Source organism: Sinocyclocheilus rhinocerous, unplaced genomic scaffold (genome assembly GCF_001515625.1).
Source record: "Sinocyclocheilus rhinocerous isolate Xijiao unplaced genomic scaffold, SAMN03320098_v1.1 scaffold478, whole genome shotgun sequence".
NCBI classification, from domain to species: domain Eukaryota; kingdom Metazoa; phylum Chordata; class Actinopteri; order Cypriniformes; family Cyprinidae; genus Sinocyclocheilus; species Sinocyclocheilus rhinocerous.
In genome coordinates this window covers 818,087-834,165 of record NW_015651483.1, presented here as the reverse complement: position 1 = coordinate 834,165, position 16,079 = coordinate 818,087, and the positions used below count along the sequence as shown (strand labels likewise).

At 41.3% G+C, this 16,079-nt stretch overlaps 2 protein-coding genes across 2 annotated transcripts in view; one reads left to right on the top strand and one right to left on the bottom strand.

The window, feature by feature from the left end:
• Positions 1-5,642: 5,642 nt before the first annotated feature.
• Positions 5,643-12,381, top strand: LOC107712866 (myocilin-like). The gene is made up of 4 exons (XM_016518234.1): positions 5,643-6,490; positions 9,563-9,628; positions 9,876-9,974; positions 10,545-12,381. Exons 1-4 carry the CDS (start codon positions 6,013-6,015, stop codon positions 11,330-11,332), a joined length of 1,431 nt encoding a protein of 476 aa, XP_016373720.1. The 5' UTR covers positions 5,643-6,012; the 3' UTR covers positions 11,333-12,381.
• A 951-nt stretch (positions 12,382-13,332) lies between these two features.
• LOC107712868 (protein PRRC2C-like) overlaps positions 13,333-16,079 on the bottom strand; it is a 29,891-nt gene continuing 27,144 nt past the window's right edge. Inside the window, 4 exon segments of the mRNA XM_016518236.1 lie at positions 13,333-14,249; positions 14,606-14,830; positions 14,928-15,054; positions 15,566-15,669. Of these exon segments, the coding sequence (XP_016373722.1) occupies positions 13,998-14,249; positions 14,606-14,830; positions 14,928-15,054; positions 15,566-15,669 (708 nt within the window). The 3' untranslated portion in view covers positions 13,333-13,997.

Genomic DNA, 16,079 nt, shown 5'->3' with positions numbered 1-16,079 from the left:
TTTTTTTTTTTTTTTTTTTTTTTTTTTTTGCAGTTCCTGTGATCCTGCGGTATCGCTAGTGTCTGGCTGGGAGGTTAGAGGCATGATGTACGCTTCCTCCCTCCTTTCCCTCATCTTTCTGCTGTCATTCCTCCGTACCAGAGGGGGCGCTGCACAGGGTTGGGCTGCCCACTGTATTTGCCTGTTTTGGCAGGGTCTGGAAACATAACAAACAGGGGCAGAGTTAAATTTGTGCGTGTACGACAACTCAACGTATCAAGCTCTCAAAATGAAGGCACAACACTGGTGCAGACCAATCTCTTGTATGCGCACAAACACAATGGTTATTTTGTTGTATATGCATTCAGTAAATTCAAGATTTACTATACGCAATGAAACATTGATTCAAAATTTTAGCTCTGCATTCTGGTGGTATTTCGATGTCCTCTTAATAGTTAATTAGACATTAGAGCCGTTCTGCTTATACCATGCTACCCATGTTTAACAATTCAACTGGATCCATTTCCAACATAGGTAGGTCTATGAAATACTGTTTTCTCAGGTGGGTGGGGCCAAACAGGAAACCTGATGACGTTACGCTGCGCCATGCCTGTGATGTCATCATCTGTTTGTATGACTCCTGTAAGTTTTAACATGGAGAAAACATTGGGCATAATGTTACTTAATATTTGCTGCTATTACCTGCTGTAATGTTTTTTGCATATTTGGCTACAAAGTTTTAATTGACTGGTTAATTCTGTTGAGTTGGTTATTTTGATATGAAGTTTATCATGAACAGTTTATCATGCTTGTAAAATGGTTTATGTAAAAATTGTAGTTATCTTCACTGGTGTAATTTTAACAGCTTGTATTGGTCAGTAATGTAATAGTTGTGTGTGATGATGATTTGGTTGACTTGCTGAAGGTGACCTGAACACACCTGTACACTTGGTTTAATCCTATTATTTTACTGACTGTTTTTTTTTTGTTATATTTATTTGTAAATATCTATTCCCTAAACAAGTCAGCACTGGCTTTCCATTGGGAGACTGTGAAATAATCTTGCATTTAAATAAAGTGATTTTAAAGGGCATCTCATCTGATCTGATTCATTGCGTTGGAATTGAGGTGTCTTCAATTCAGGCATGATTTGACAGGATTACAGTGAGAAGCCATTTATCAAGCAAGACTCGACAATGACAAAAACACTGCCTATCAGAACATTTTCTTTGGTCTTGTTCACACAGAACGCATTAAAACAGACGCGTTTAACTGTTGTGCACTCGCTTCTTTTGAAGCGTTTACCGTTCTAAAAAGGCAGTGCTCAAGTTACAAAAAGTCCAACTTTTTTTTCCAAAACTTATTTTTTTTAAATTCCACTGCCCTGTGCCTTGACTATTTAAATGAAAAAACATGTTGTGTGTGTGAATTGTATGGAGCCCCTAAGTGGACATAGTAGTAGAAAAAAAATTGAGCTTGGAGGGAAAATTATATTTCCATGCTTTTGTGCTGTCTGCAATGGAAGCCTGTTTCCGCCACTGAAATGACTACTTTTTATCTTGCTATTCGGACTTTTTTCCCCCTCAGAATTGAGTTTATATCACGATAAAGAAAAAAAGTTAAATTCTGAGAAAATTAGTATCTTGCAATTCTGACAACTCGCAATGGCGAGTTTACATCTCACAATTCTGAGAAGTCAAAAAGATTCTGAGAAAAAAAAGAACGAATTAACATCTTGCAATTCTGACTTAACTCACAATTGTGAGTTTATATCTCAGAATTGTGAGAAGTCAGAATTGCGAGTTTGTATCACGCAATTCTGAAAAAAAAAGTCAGAATTAATAAATGTAAACTCGCAAGTGTGAGAAAAAAAGTCACAATTACCTTTTTTTTTAATTCATTGGCAGAAACGGGCCTCCATAGTTTCCCCAAGAAACTCTCTGAACGTGGAAGTTTTGCGAGCGAATGCAAAATTTCAGAGGATCAAATATTTTTGCGAGCGAACGCAAAGTTTCTCCGAAGAACGCAAAAGTATTGCGAGCGAATGCAAAGTTTCTCAGGAGAACCCAATCCTTTTGGGAGAGGATACAAAAATGTTGTGAGTGAACACAAGCATTGAAATACTTACAGGCTCCACAGAATGGCCCTTAACTCTTGTTTTCATGACTTCCCTGTTGAAAAAACCAGCATATGCTGGTTAGGTATATTTTGAAGCTGGGATGCTGGTTTGAGCTGGTTTATGCTGGTCCTTTGCTGGTTTATGCTGGTCCAGCAAAGGACCAGCATAGACCAGCTTAAACCAGCAAAGGACCAGCTCAAACCAGCATCCCTGTTTCACATTTTTGTTTCACATTTATGGTTTATTATTAAAGTATTTTTATAGCACGCACAATGTATTGTATTTCCGTCTTTAAAGTTGAAAATCAACTCCCTGGTCAGCCCTTAAAAGTTCTCATTCAAACACCAGCTCTGAGTTTGACTTCTTAGGTCTGTTTTCATTCCCCTTTAAGTATCATTGCATTCCTCACACTGAATTGCTTTTCTTTCAGTCTTTTATCCCTCTTTTCCTGCATTTTTAAAAACTTTGTCTGTTCTTCTCATCTCAGTCATGCACTCTGGTTTCCATGTGTTCATGGCAGACAGCTTAACTCTATCTGTACTGACCATTGGACAGAAACAGGCAAAAAGTACTGTAGTAGTAGATGAAATATCAGTGAGCACGCAGTATCCAAGGCTTTCCCATACTCCCCCATCCCTGTGTGGCTCATCACTTCCAGTGAAGTCGTAATGTATCAGAAAAGAAAAGTTCAGTGCAAGTAAAAACTAGATTTTTTTGCAGGTGCAAAAATCACCATCACTATCAGCTATGTGATTATAGGGTGTTGGTGGTTTCTGACTAACTTGCTTAAGTCTGGGTAAAATTTGCAATTCTGATCCAAGCATGATTTGATTTCATGATATCATAATGTTTTGTGCATGTATGGATGGAAATATTTAACTTGCATGTTGTTGGAGTGTCACGTTGTTCTGTTTTGTGTCAGCAAATTCCCCAATCAGTCTTTAATGAGAGATGCTCTTCATGTCAGCGATTAGTTACATAACTAAGGTTCTACCGTTCACTCCTCAGGCAAGATGTCTTAATTGTGTGTGTGCATCCTGCTCAAATCAGGCTTTGATCCTTTACAAACACAAACAGACATTTTACAGTCCTTTTTGCATGTTGTTTCAGACTTTTGCGAGACTGGAACGTGCATGTGAATGGAGAGATGTATGTATAGTTGCACAGTCAATAAATGCTATTGAAGACTTGTTGCAGATCTACAGTTCTGAACTTGCTGGAAATCTCTTCAATACTCAGAAACAAAAGGCCCACAAGATATGTTTTGTGCTCTTTTGAGACAGCTATCATAAATCCAGAATCCTATGTTTGTAAAAGACATAAGTGGGATTGCAGATATTGACTGGATAGGTGGAGAGAATGTTAAAGAATTGCATTGACTGAAGGAATGTAGGCTTTGATTCTGCACCATCCTTCAAAGACAGCATCTCCAGTTACTGCCATAGATTGTGCATTTGACATGAAGGATTTAGTTGGACATGATTTGTGAGCATGGTCTTGTAAATACACAGTGTTTCTGGTAAATGTCTGTTTTCTGCAATCTCCCATAAATCTGATGTGGTAATAGATGAAATAAAGCTGAGAGCTCTGATGGTGGTCCTGAAGAATGGCCAGAAGGTTGCAAGCAAAGGTGTTGAAAACAAAAATAAGATGTTAAAACTTGCATTCCCACTTAAGACTGATGAACATAACATTATATAACAACATCCAAGTGGCATTGATTTTAGGACCTCATGCACTTTTCAAGCAAAACATCTCACAAAAACAAGTTTGACAGATTATACAATAAGATATTTGCACAAAAAAAGTATTCTTGTAACTATAAAATTAAGGTTGAACCATTGATGTCACATGGACTATTTTAATAATATCCTCACTACCTTTCTGGGCCGTGAACGTGTCAGTTGCGTTGCTGTCTGGAGGGTCAGAAAGCTCTCGTATTTCATCAAAAATATCTTAATTTGTGCTCCAAAGATGAACGAAGGTCTTACAGGTACATGAGGGTGAGTAATTAAAGACAGACATTTTCATTTTTGGGTGAACTATCCCTTTAAGAAAGAATGTTTATGAGCCCTGTCCACACGAACGCGGGTGTTTTCAAAACCGCAGCTTTTTCTATGCGGTTTGGCCGTTCGTCCACACGCAAACGCAGCACCAGGTCACTGAAACGAACATTTTTGAAAACTCCTGCCAGGGTGAAGATTTTCAAAAACTCTGGTTGCAGTGTTAGACAGCGAAACCGGAGATTTTGGCTTGTGACGTCGGAGCACACGCTGTTATCTCCGCCTACTGGAAACTTTTTCAGGCTTCTGATTGGCCAACATGGCTTTACGGTTGAGATTATATCGCCACCTGTTGGTTTGGCATGCTCTCGACAGTGCTTCATAGCATGCTTTTGTTTTCATGTGGACGGAGATATTTTTAAAAACGGAAGAAGGAAAAAATACCCGTGTACGTGTGGACATAGCCTCAGAAGCAAGGAAGAGTGTGTACCAGTAAGGTATTTGTATTACTAAATTTCACAGAAGACTTAGCTGGGCAAGAAATTCAGACATCTCATGTAAACACAAACAAAACAAAACAAATGGCCACCATGAAGACCGATTCCAGTCCTGAACCATCTGTGCCATATTACAGATAAATGAGTGTGAAGGTGTTTTGAGCCAATGTTTACGAAGCAATCTAACAAAAACAAGTGACAGACTTATTGAGAGAAAATGAGGTGATGAACTGTGGAGAGGAGAGGGGTGAAAATTGCAGTTGCATGTCATAAGTAGATGAGAAAAAGAAAACTAAATATCAAGGGATTGTGAAGGTTGGTGACAGAACGAGAAATGGGCAAGGGAGCATGTTGATTCTGAAGACTGAACATTGATCTGTTACAAATGCCATCATCAAGCATGTAACATTTCAAACAAGCATTGACCTCTGCTACTGTTTGCATCACATTCTGACCCCTTTAGCTAAACGCCACATGTAAACCAACACTGCAGACCTCCCCCATAGCCTGTCCGGTAGGGGTAACTATATCCAAACTGACTCCCCCTCTTAGCAGCCTGTCTTGGGTTCCCCATAGCGAGATCCCTGGCTGTGAATCACCAGTAGCAAACCGATAGGTCCACATACACCGCAACACCCAAATTAGAAAGCAGCAGAAAGGTATGCACTCCCCCAGTAGTCACCTTCTGAAACTGTCACACACACTTAGCTCGTTTGTTAGGTACATTACATAAGTAATCACTACAGTACCCAGTGGGAAAATTAAATAACACTGGGACAAAAACCCCTGTGTTCACCTGTGGTCGCCCTTGCATTCCTAGACACAAAGCTAAACAAACAGTACACAATCCATCCCACACATGCTCTGATATGCCCTCCAAGAGGAGGTGGCAAATACAGAACTCTGGAAAGATCTTTTTGTTGGGGCAATCCGTCAAGCACATAGCATCCCTCCTTTTCTTCCGTCCCTCTTTCAGTCTCTCTCGCTCCTTCCCTCCCTCCTTTTCCTCCCTGACTGTATAAATATGTCCCAGCGTAATGTGCCTGGACTCAGAGAAACTGCCTCCAGACCTGAAGACACAAACTGTGGGATCACAGACATCAAAGCGAGACATCAACCACCAATCAAAACGAGGCGCTCCAATCAGTCCCTCAACTGAGAGAAAGTCAGTGGGAACGGAAGATTGAATAGACTCAGGTGAGAGGTCATTAGTGGATGCCAGAGAAGTGAGCGGCTCTGGTTACACTTGTGAGGTAAAAGGGAAGGAATAGATTAGTGCCGGAGCTAAAGAGGAAAGGGCAGACAAGTGATCCACAGAAAGAGTAGATTCACCTCTGCGAAAACCACCTTCCTGGAGGAAGAACATCAGATAAAGACAGAAAGAAGTTTCCAGGTATCTGTGGTCCAGCTTAACATGTGGTTTTTGGCTATGTTGTGGGCTTCCTGCCTGCTGATGGGCAGCCATTCTCAGGGCAGCGCTAGTTTTCGCCGGGCAAATGCCGGCAGTGGACGTTGCCAATACACCTTCATGGTGGACAGCCCTACAGAGGTCAGTTGTCCATCAGCAGGTTCAAGTCCCGAGATGGTGGCCCTGAAATCTCGCCTGGGGCTGTTAGAGGCGCTGGTCGCCCGCCTCGTAGGAGGGGAAGCCATGTCAGAGTCGTCACAGGGCTCCGGATCTCAGTCAGGCCTCCAGGATGCATACAACCAGGTGATGGGGGAGAACGCCCAGCTCCAGAGAGAGAAGCAAAAACTGGACAGACAGGTTCAGGACCTGCAGCAGAGGTTGGAAGAGCTCCGCCAGGAGGCTGAGAGGTTGAGGAGCAGACCCTGCATGCAACAACCTCCTCCAAGAGTGCCCCAAAAAGACAACAGCTTCAGACCAGGATCAGGTGAGTACTGACAACCAAGCACCAAATTGTCTTTTGGCTATGGTTAGCCAAATGTTCCCTACCTTATATATTTGTGTTGTGCATTCCTAGACAAAATTTGCAGAAATTGTACAACGACTTGTCACTGGGGCAGTACCCTCAAAGCGACAACTTTGTACCTTGTTTCACAGTGGTACCATAAGTGTGCATACAATTACCTTAGTACTCTACGATGCTAAAATGTATTCTTTAGGGGAAAATAAGGTACAAAGGTGTCCCTTTGAGGGTACTGTCCCAGTGAAAAGTCGCTGTACCCATAAAGGTAAAAATTCTGACATTGTGTACATTCATAATAAAGTGTGAAAGATTGCCAATACCTATTTTGTTTTGTTACTATACAGTCCAATACTGGTAATGATGGAAACCTTTATCTGCATGATGTTGTTTGTGAACATATTTTCGTAAACTAACTTGTAATCTGGGTTACTAAAATGTTTAGAACAACTGAACCGAGACAAGTAAATAGGTGTGGTGTCTGAGAAGGTGGAGGGAGTGAGCAAATTGGCATGCCAGTCACTGGCACCATGGAAAAGACTCATACGGTTTATGTGTGCATTTCCATAGTTATATCTGCCTGGAAGTGTGAGTCATATTTTGGGTGAGCAGGTCATTGTGTTCATTTTAAAGCAGGAGGGAACAGAATAGTTAGATCAAAGATGAACTAGGTGACAACCCCCTGTCATAGCAAGATCAGGGCAACAGAAGCAAGAGAGACATGAGGGTGTTGGGGCAAGCTACTGAAGCAGTAAAACATAAGTACTATGCAAATACTCAGCAGTAAAGTCTTACTGACAGCTCCCAGCAGACCGCTGACGGATGCTGCATGAGGAGGGGTGGAGGTCAGGGGTAACTGATCCCAGCTGGAGTTGTTAGTGCAAGTGTTTGTACCTTAAAAACGGTTAAGCTTTACTGACATGTTAACAAAAATAATATTTAGGCAAGCAGCCAAGTTGCTAGCATGATGTAGAGTATGATGCCACAGTTCTGTGGTCCACCTCAAGTTCCCAAATTAATTTTCTTTTATCAAGGTTATATATTTCTCCCCACCAGCTTCTCTTTTCCATGTCCTGCCATATTTGCCATCTGTTCTACTTCTCACACTGATACCTGTGATCAGCACCACAGCTCCTCACATCTGCACCATACATCATGTAAACATGAAAAATAAAGATGGAGTTTAATAAGACAGAGGAGAGAAGCAGTGGACTGTGGAGACCCTCTTTGCAAAAGGAAGACCGATTCTGGCTCTTTGAGATTAAAAAGAAAACAGGCCATCTGTCTTGCACATCCTCACCCTCTTGGATTCAGTGTTTTTCTTGCAGGTTTACAGTCCCTTTAGCACCATAAATATCCTAGCATGTAAACGTACACTCTCAGAAAGGGGCTGAATAAACAGTAATTTAGCAGTGGGTATAAAAGCTTTATTTACATTGGCTAATAGCAAGGTTCAAAGGTGCCCATAATACATGTTTATGTTGCCCTGTTGTTTTGGACACTTAGCAGTGTGAATGTAGTGTCATGCAAAAGCAAAGATTTCCAGGTACTGTTGCTGTTGTAGAAATGCACTTTTTGCACAATGCACAATTTTAATTAAGTATTAGGGTACTGATGACTACAATCTTTATCTTATGTGAATGTACATTGTTTAAAATGTATAATTTTTCAAAAGGACTATTTATTTAAGTGTAAAACATTTTAATGAGGAAAAATGACAGTAGTGAAGCTGAACACAAACAGTCCTTGCAATGAAAAAAGATCAGGAACCTTGTGCCATTCGGCCATGTGGATGTTGTCAGTGTCACGTCATTAAGTACGAACTTATAAATGTGTAATCCTGATGTCTTGCCTCTGGAGATTGAACTGTTTTGGAAATCTTCCCTTGGATATTTTAAATGAAAGGAATTCTCATTTAGAGTTATAATAAGCGTTGGCATCTGCTTCACAGCCTAGAGTTGCAAAACCCAAAAGCATTTAAACATTACAAAAAAAAAAAAACCCTCCAAAGTCTTCAAGATGTTAGATGGGACGGCTCTTGCAAATAAATTAGCCTGCAACACGCTACCAGCTGGTCCAGAGGGCTCTTGAAGTTCTGCTTGATCTCTCCGGGATCCATTAGGCATGTTATACAGATAAGCACAAACACCTGCAAACAAACCTTGGGAATTACATGCTTTTGTTGTCTTGTAGTGACGCATAGGCCTGTGTTCATGAGCATGTGTTGATTATAGGGATAAAGGACAGTACCTACAGACCCTGCCACTGCAGGTCTGAGCAGGCTATCATCGGCAGCAGCCCTTTTTAACCCTCGTCACAACAATCAATCAAAGTCAGCTTCCAGATGTTCATGTCTCAAAGTGTAGTCTGGGCCATTATAAAACCCTGTAAACATGTTAGCACATGATCAGACTTTAATGATAATGTGGCACCATAGTTTGTCATAGGGCCTAACAGAGGTCATTTAGTCCTTGGCAATAAAACGAAGGGAGTGGGGATAATGTAAGTGCGAGTTGTTCAGGTCCGTTTTGCATTTTTATTGGGACCAATCAAACGTACATAATTTCAAACAAGTTACCCCTTCTCAACCGTCTTCCACTGTTTGATATTTTTACATCAGAAAATGACACCCATTGGCTTTAAAAATGTTCGGTTTTTGTTTGAGATTGTTAACCAGGGAGTGTGTATTTGCACACTGTTGGAGTGCACGTCTGAGTTTCGGATGTGTAATGGGAGGTCTGGAGTCTCAGGGACAGCTGGGAATCTACTCAGGGCTGTTTATTTCCTTCTGTTAGATTCCTGACTGTCAGTAGAGCTGCCAGTCCCCCAAAACCATGCAACATACCTCTCTTAGGCAACTCAGGATCAATACCAAGCCCTACTCAACTTTAGACTTTCGTTATGGCACTCCGGGATACCAGTGGTTGATTATCTCTTTTTAACCAGTCTATCTTCACATTATCTGGTTTCTCTAGACTGCAATTAAGGTACCGTAAACATCCCTAGACCATTACAGCATCATGTGTCTTTGCCTTTTAGGACCTGCACTCTCATACCTAGTATCGAGGCCTGGGAACACACAAGGAGACAAAAGCAGTTTAAGAGGTATGGAGTAACAAGGGTAAAGTTACACTAGCAGAGAACAAACTGCACCACCATAATAGATGAACCCCCTTCCATACTGCACAATGGAAATGGTCTTCCAAACAGGAGTTCTTTTGATATTCTGATTGTGATGTCATGGTCACTAGTTGCCATTCTTACAGTGAAGGCTTGACAAATGTAGACCTCAACACCTTCACAAGCACGTCTCAATTGGAGTATGTGAATTTCTGTCCTCTTGCTCTCCTAGATCCAGCATGGCATCACGAGAATCCTGGATACCAGGAGCTGACGGCTGTAGTCACTGAGGTTTCTGCCCCAAATCGGGAAGGTCCAGCGGACATCTCAGGTGAGTCACACCTAGCCTTTCACTCAAAAGTGACACGATCCAGTAAATGTCCTCCGACACTGTCAAAGCATGTTGATGTATAAATACATCATGCCCCTACATCTCAGCTGCCTGAAAAAAATGACACTGTGCACATAGTATTCATTCCTGCTGACAGCACGGACACAAATACTGCTATTTTTACCAATTCATTTGCGTCTAAAATAATCTAGTTTATAAAAGGAGCTGTACATGTTTAGTAAGGCTCCAAAATGGTAATGCGAATCACTTGATAGGACCATGTTTCTAAACAAAGATATCAAGGTTCAGGTTGTTCCCAGGAAGTCCTTTGAATTCTGCCAACCATCCCTTCCCCCAGTACCTCTCTCTTACAGGGTATTTTAGGAAAGTGTAAGTTATGCTTCTAATCTTTTACACTCAAAGGAATGGTAGGACAAGGGGTCCTCTCTTTCACCTTTAGCAGATTTTGGTTTGATGGGATTTCCTTGCAACCTGTCACTGGTTCCATGTGCAATCTCATGTTAAAATCATTTGGTTCTCCAACAATTGTCCAATCTCTTGATTTTTCAGGCTGTGGTGATCTGGTGTGGGTACAAGAGCCTGAGGTGCACCGCAAGGCTGACAGCATTGCTGGTAAATACGGTGTCTGGATGCAAGACCCAGAAGCTAAAGAACCTTATGGTCCAGAGATGGTGTGGCGCATAGATGCTGTAGGGTCTGAAGTGCGTCAACTCTTCGGCTATGAAAACATGGACCAGCTGTCACGTGGCTTCCCCACTAAAGTTCTCCTCTTGCCAGAATCTATGGAGAGCACAGGCGCCACCATGTACAGAGGCTCCTTGTACTACCAACGGAGGCTCAGCCGCACCCTTCTAAAATACGATCTACTCTCTGAGAGTATTGCTGCCCGCCGTGATCTTCCCCATGCTGGCTTCCATGGCCAATTCCCGTACTCCTGGGGAGGGTACACAGACATTGACCTGGCAATAGATGAGAATGGTCTATGGGCCATATACAGCACCAACAAAGCCAAGGGTGCTATTGTCATCTCCCAGCTGGACCCTCACAACCTGGAGGTGAAGGGCACCTGGGAGACTAAAATCCGCAAGACATCCGTGGCTAATGCTTTTATGATCTGTGGCAAGCTGTACACTGTTGCTAGTTACACCTCACCAAACACCACCATAAATTACATGTATGACACCGCAACCAGCCAGGGTAAAACAATCTCAGTGCCGTTCAAAAACCGCTATCGCTACAACAGCATGGTAGACTACAACCCAGCGCAGAGAAAGCTATATGCTTGGGATAGCTTTTACATGGTATCTTATAATGTGAGACTAGGCAAGCAGGAGTAAAGTGAAGACATCAGCGTAAATTTCCATATCACCCAGCTTATAGATGCATTTTGTAATGTTTTAATATTTTACCATCTGGAGGGACAGCTATTTTTGGATTTACTGGAATTCAAGACAATGATAGACAACTGGACAAGAATCAACTATAATTATGCTGATGACATTATTCCTAGCACCAGCAGTAGGTATATATATAATGAATACAGCAAATATAAAATTTTCCTGATCATATTCTTTTAAGCACAGACTTCTATATAGACTGTTATTTTCAAGACAACAGACAGTAAACATACCAGTGACAACATTGCACATCTTCACATTAAAACAATTTCTATTTTTGCATCTTTAAATGCTATAAAAGATATTCCTTTGACTAACAAATTCCAAAATGGATATAGAGTATACCAGGTTTTTAATAAATTGAGGCCACATTTACGTCCTCAGTGAGTTTGTCCACTTAACATGTTAATAGAGAAATTATTTTTCTACTTTTTAAGTAATGTCTTGTCATTTTTGTTTACACGGCACTGAACAATTCAAGGAAGGGGGAAAATATAATGGCATACAATTCATTACAATAGGCCTGCCTCTTGATTGATAGATTGTACAGAGGTATGCAACATTAAAAATCAAAAACTTTGCTTGTTGTGTACATGCTCTAATCCTTACGTAATCATGCTATCGTAACTCTGTATATGTTGAACATTTTCCCTTCTCTCTTTTGAATTAGCTTGGAAAGACTTGGGTGCTGCTTGAGATGTTAAGATTGGAATCTTGTGGCTATGGAAGTGTATTAACTTATATGAAAATAAAGATTTAAAAAGTCTGCTTTTCTTCCGTTTTGCATACATGCACAGAGGTATTTTAATGAACTTATTACCTCAAAACCAAAAAACTGACATCCCAACCACAGCTCATTTTTACAGCATATTATTTTATTAGTTTCTGTAACCAAACCAGGAGAATGTAAATAAGACCTTACATATTTTAATACAGCGATTTAACCCCTGTACAAGTAAAACAAAAACCGAAATCAAAAGAAAAGAAAAAAAATAAATTCCCTCTCCTCCCCTTCTGTTTGTGGTTTCTCATTCCTACTAAACAAGAAATGGGGGGCCGTACTGAAACCCTTGTTCAACTGCAGGCCCCTTCTTTGCAAAAGCAACCCAAGAGGAGTGGTTTGGAGAAAGACCTTATATACTCAGGCCTGTGGTCACCGTACAGAGTAGTCCAAAACGTGGTAATCTCTGTTCAAGACTCATCACTTTTGCCCCATACCCCCCACTGAGTCTGGCAGCCTCACACTTGATGTCTCTCTTCTAAACTTGCAGCTACGCTCTTTAGCACTGAACCTAAATTGCTTGACCACTCACCCCAACCCAAACCTCGCCCCTCCTCTGCAGTGATTGGTCAGGAGAGTCAGAGCTGGTCAGCAGCATGGTTGGGAGCTGTGTGGAGAGGCTGGAAGGTGAAAGAATGGAGTTATAGAAGTGGGCGTGTCTACATCTGTCTTCGTTCACTGAAAAGGGGAGGGGCTTAAGCTTAGGACACATCAAACATAGGCCTGGTCTGGAGAAACAGTTTACAAAAAAAGAAAATATTCCATCATAATTCTACTATCTGTTGACCAAGCTGAGCCATCTTTGTCAAAATCATATATATTCATCTTAAAAGGATACAGGTCTCTTGACGCCTAACCTTTGGCTAAAGATTCAAGGGTATTTTGCACACACGCAAACACACAATTTTCGATTCTTGAGACTGAGAAGGCAAGAGGGAAGGCTCACAGTGGAGACTGCAATCGATAAATTAATTGGATACATCGGTAATCAACTCCTAATCTGCTGAAATAATGTTCTATGTATTAAGGCCAATACACATGGTTGAAGTCAAAGTAAGTGTGAGTGCCGGTAATGTTGAGAGAGGTGTACACACACACACACTATAAAAGGTATGCGAGTGTGTGTGTGTGTGTGTGTAGACATTTCATTACTGCAATCGATAAATTAATTGGATACATCGGTAATCAACTCCTAATCTGCTGAAATAATGTTCTATGTATTAAGGCCAATACACATGGTTGAAGTCAAAGTAAGTGTGAGTGCCGGTAATGTTGAGAGAGGTGTACACACACACACTATAAAAGGTATGCGAGTGTGTGTGTAGACATTTCATTGTATCTTTATCGCTGTAATTGAAACGTTGCGTGAGAACATGAGCAAAAAAATAAAATTATGGGGGAAAACATCTTCAATCAAAAAAGGAGACATTTGCCTGCCTAAAATGTGTTTCTCTACATGAGGAAATGAGAAAGTAAATCATATTGCTATACAAATGGCATTCTCAGCAGCAAGTGTAACTCATGTTGATGTCTACCTTCATTGTTCACTGAGGATGTACAGTTCACACAATGGAGGGGCGCTTTCTCTGTAATGCCAACCACAGCGGAGGAGAGAATGGATGGACTGATAAAAGGATGAGGAAAATGGGCACAGTAAGTGTGAGAGAAATGCACAGCACCTTGTAAAATTAACATCCATCACTCTACTTCCCTACACTTCTCTGCCGCTTTCAGGTGCTGTAAGACGTGCCAACCCCCCCCTCCCCGGCACTCGGACTCTCAGTCCATCCTTCTATCCATCTGTCTTTTCTGAAGCAGTAACGACTATTTGCTCTCTTCTGGTTTGATAGCCTGTGGTTTGATCGGACCTGTCCGGATGGGTTTGGTTGTTGCTAGAGGTGCAGGTTTGTCAGACTCTGCGCGGTCAGATGGTGCCCCCTGGTGATTTGAAGTGATGCTGTCGGTGGGTTTGCCTGCTCCTTCTATGCGGGTTGGCTTGCTGACTGGAGCCTTGAGTTGTTGTTGCTCAGAGAAGAACTTGTGGGTTGACTGTAATACCTCAGCTCTTTGTTTAGCCTGAGAGAGAAAAATGAACATTTAAAGCCAATATAGAAAATAACCTCATATACAACCTCTAAAGTAGAGCTTCTCAAATTTATGTAACTCCAAGGCCCCCCATCACCCACAAAAACATAGGCCCTATGACTGGATATGAATACTGGACTAAGGATAAGTATTAGGATAAATGTATTAGTCAATAGTCACTTGACAGTTAGTGCCATCATAAAACTACACTTGTAGATTTAAAATTCTACACGTCACATTTATTGTCCAACAACAAATAATTTAGCTGAATGTATATTTTAGAGTTATTGCGCTCCTATTTCAATCAAAAATCACCCTATTTACTTTAATGTGATAACAACGCTCACCTTAAGGTCCTGTTCTGCTTTCAGGGCAGCCTGTGTGCCACGTGGTGCCAATGAGGGACCAGAAGGTCCACGTGGAGGATGCTGGGGTCTGGGATGGGGCATCAGACCCCCACTCAAATTAGGGGACATAGGTGGACCCATTGGTGAACGCTGCACCCCTCCAGGAAAGGAGTTTGCATGGTGTGGACGCACCAATGGAGACACCATGTTAGCCTGAGACAACATCTGTTTATGTGCAAGAGACGGGAAATGCTGTTAATGTTCAAGAAGTATGATCAAATTAAGATTTACAACAACTTGCTTTATGCCTGTAGTAACTGACCTGTGGGTTGAACTGTCCTGGGAAGTGCTGGGCAATGCGCATTCCTGCTGAGCCTGACTGGAACTGTTTGGGATACAGCATGCTGCTCATCTTGCTAGACTGACTACTGGGGCTTGTGGAGCTCGCCCTGAGAACACAAACAAGGAAGCTGTCAGAAAACATACAAAATATGGCTGCAACAGATTGGGGATATGCATGCATGCAGTGTGCATAAAGGCCATGACACCAAGCCGACGGTTGGTCCTTACACTACCATTCAAAAGTTTATTCAAAAGTATCAAAGTCTTCACAAAAATATTCAGCAGCAATAAAATATAAATAAATGTTTCTTGACCACCAAATCAGCATATTAGAATTATTTCTAAAATATGAGAGAGAAAAAAATCCTAATTCCAAACTTTTGACCAGTAGTGAATATTCACAGTCCTACCTAAAATACTACCTATGGAGAGCTATCCCCTCATGTAAGCACAGAATGTATATGCTAGTTGCCTGCTGACAGCGGTCTTTGCTGTGCTTTCAAGCCCAACATTTTTGGCCCAGATACAAACGCTGTAAGGCTTTTGTTGCCACTAGGTCTTTGATGATGGTTTGGTGTGTCTGGGCCTTAATCTGGATGGCTTTGCATGCACACACACCTATAAGGGCTAGAAGTGGGGGTAGTGCTTCTGGCGCTGACAGGTGGAGTTCCAGGCTTCATATCCATTCCACCACTGAAGAGCTTCAGATCCATCTCACACATCTACAACAGATAAAAAGCATGCATGTTTCAATATACCTCATGTATGATAAGATTTAGACCAGTGTTTCCCAACCGGGGTGGGTGCCGTCTGTCGAGAGCAGGGGTGCCGTGTAAAAAATCCTTGGTAAAAAAAAAAAAAATCTCTTAGTAGCCCTACTGTGTGTTAGACCTACCTGAAAAACTAAAAAGCAATTTATTTAATTTGAAGGCCTGTCGTTATTTTTTATTTGTGCTATCATTATTAATTTCTTTATTTGTTCTTATTTTATTACTGACTGCTTACTTGTCATTTTTATTCAGTTCAAAGTTTGAAATCAAGTTTGGTGCTACTGCACCAAAATTACCCCACTGTAAAATAAAAAAAACACTGAGTGAGCAAAAATTTGAGAGATAGCTAGTTATAATGGTAA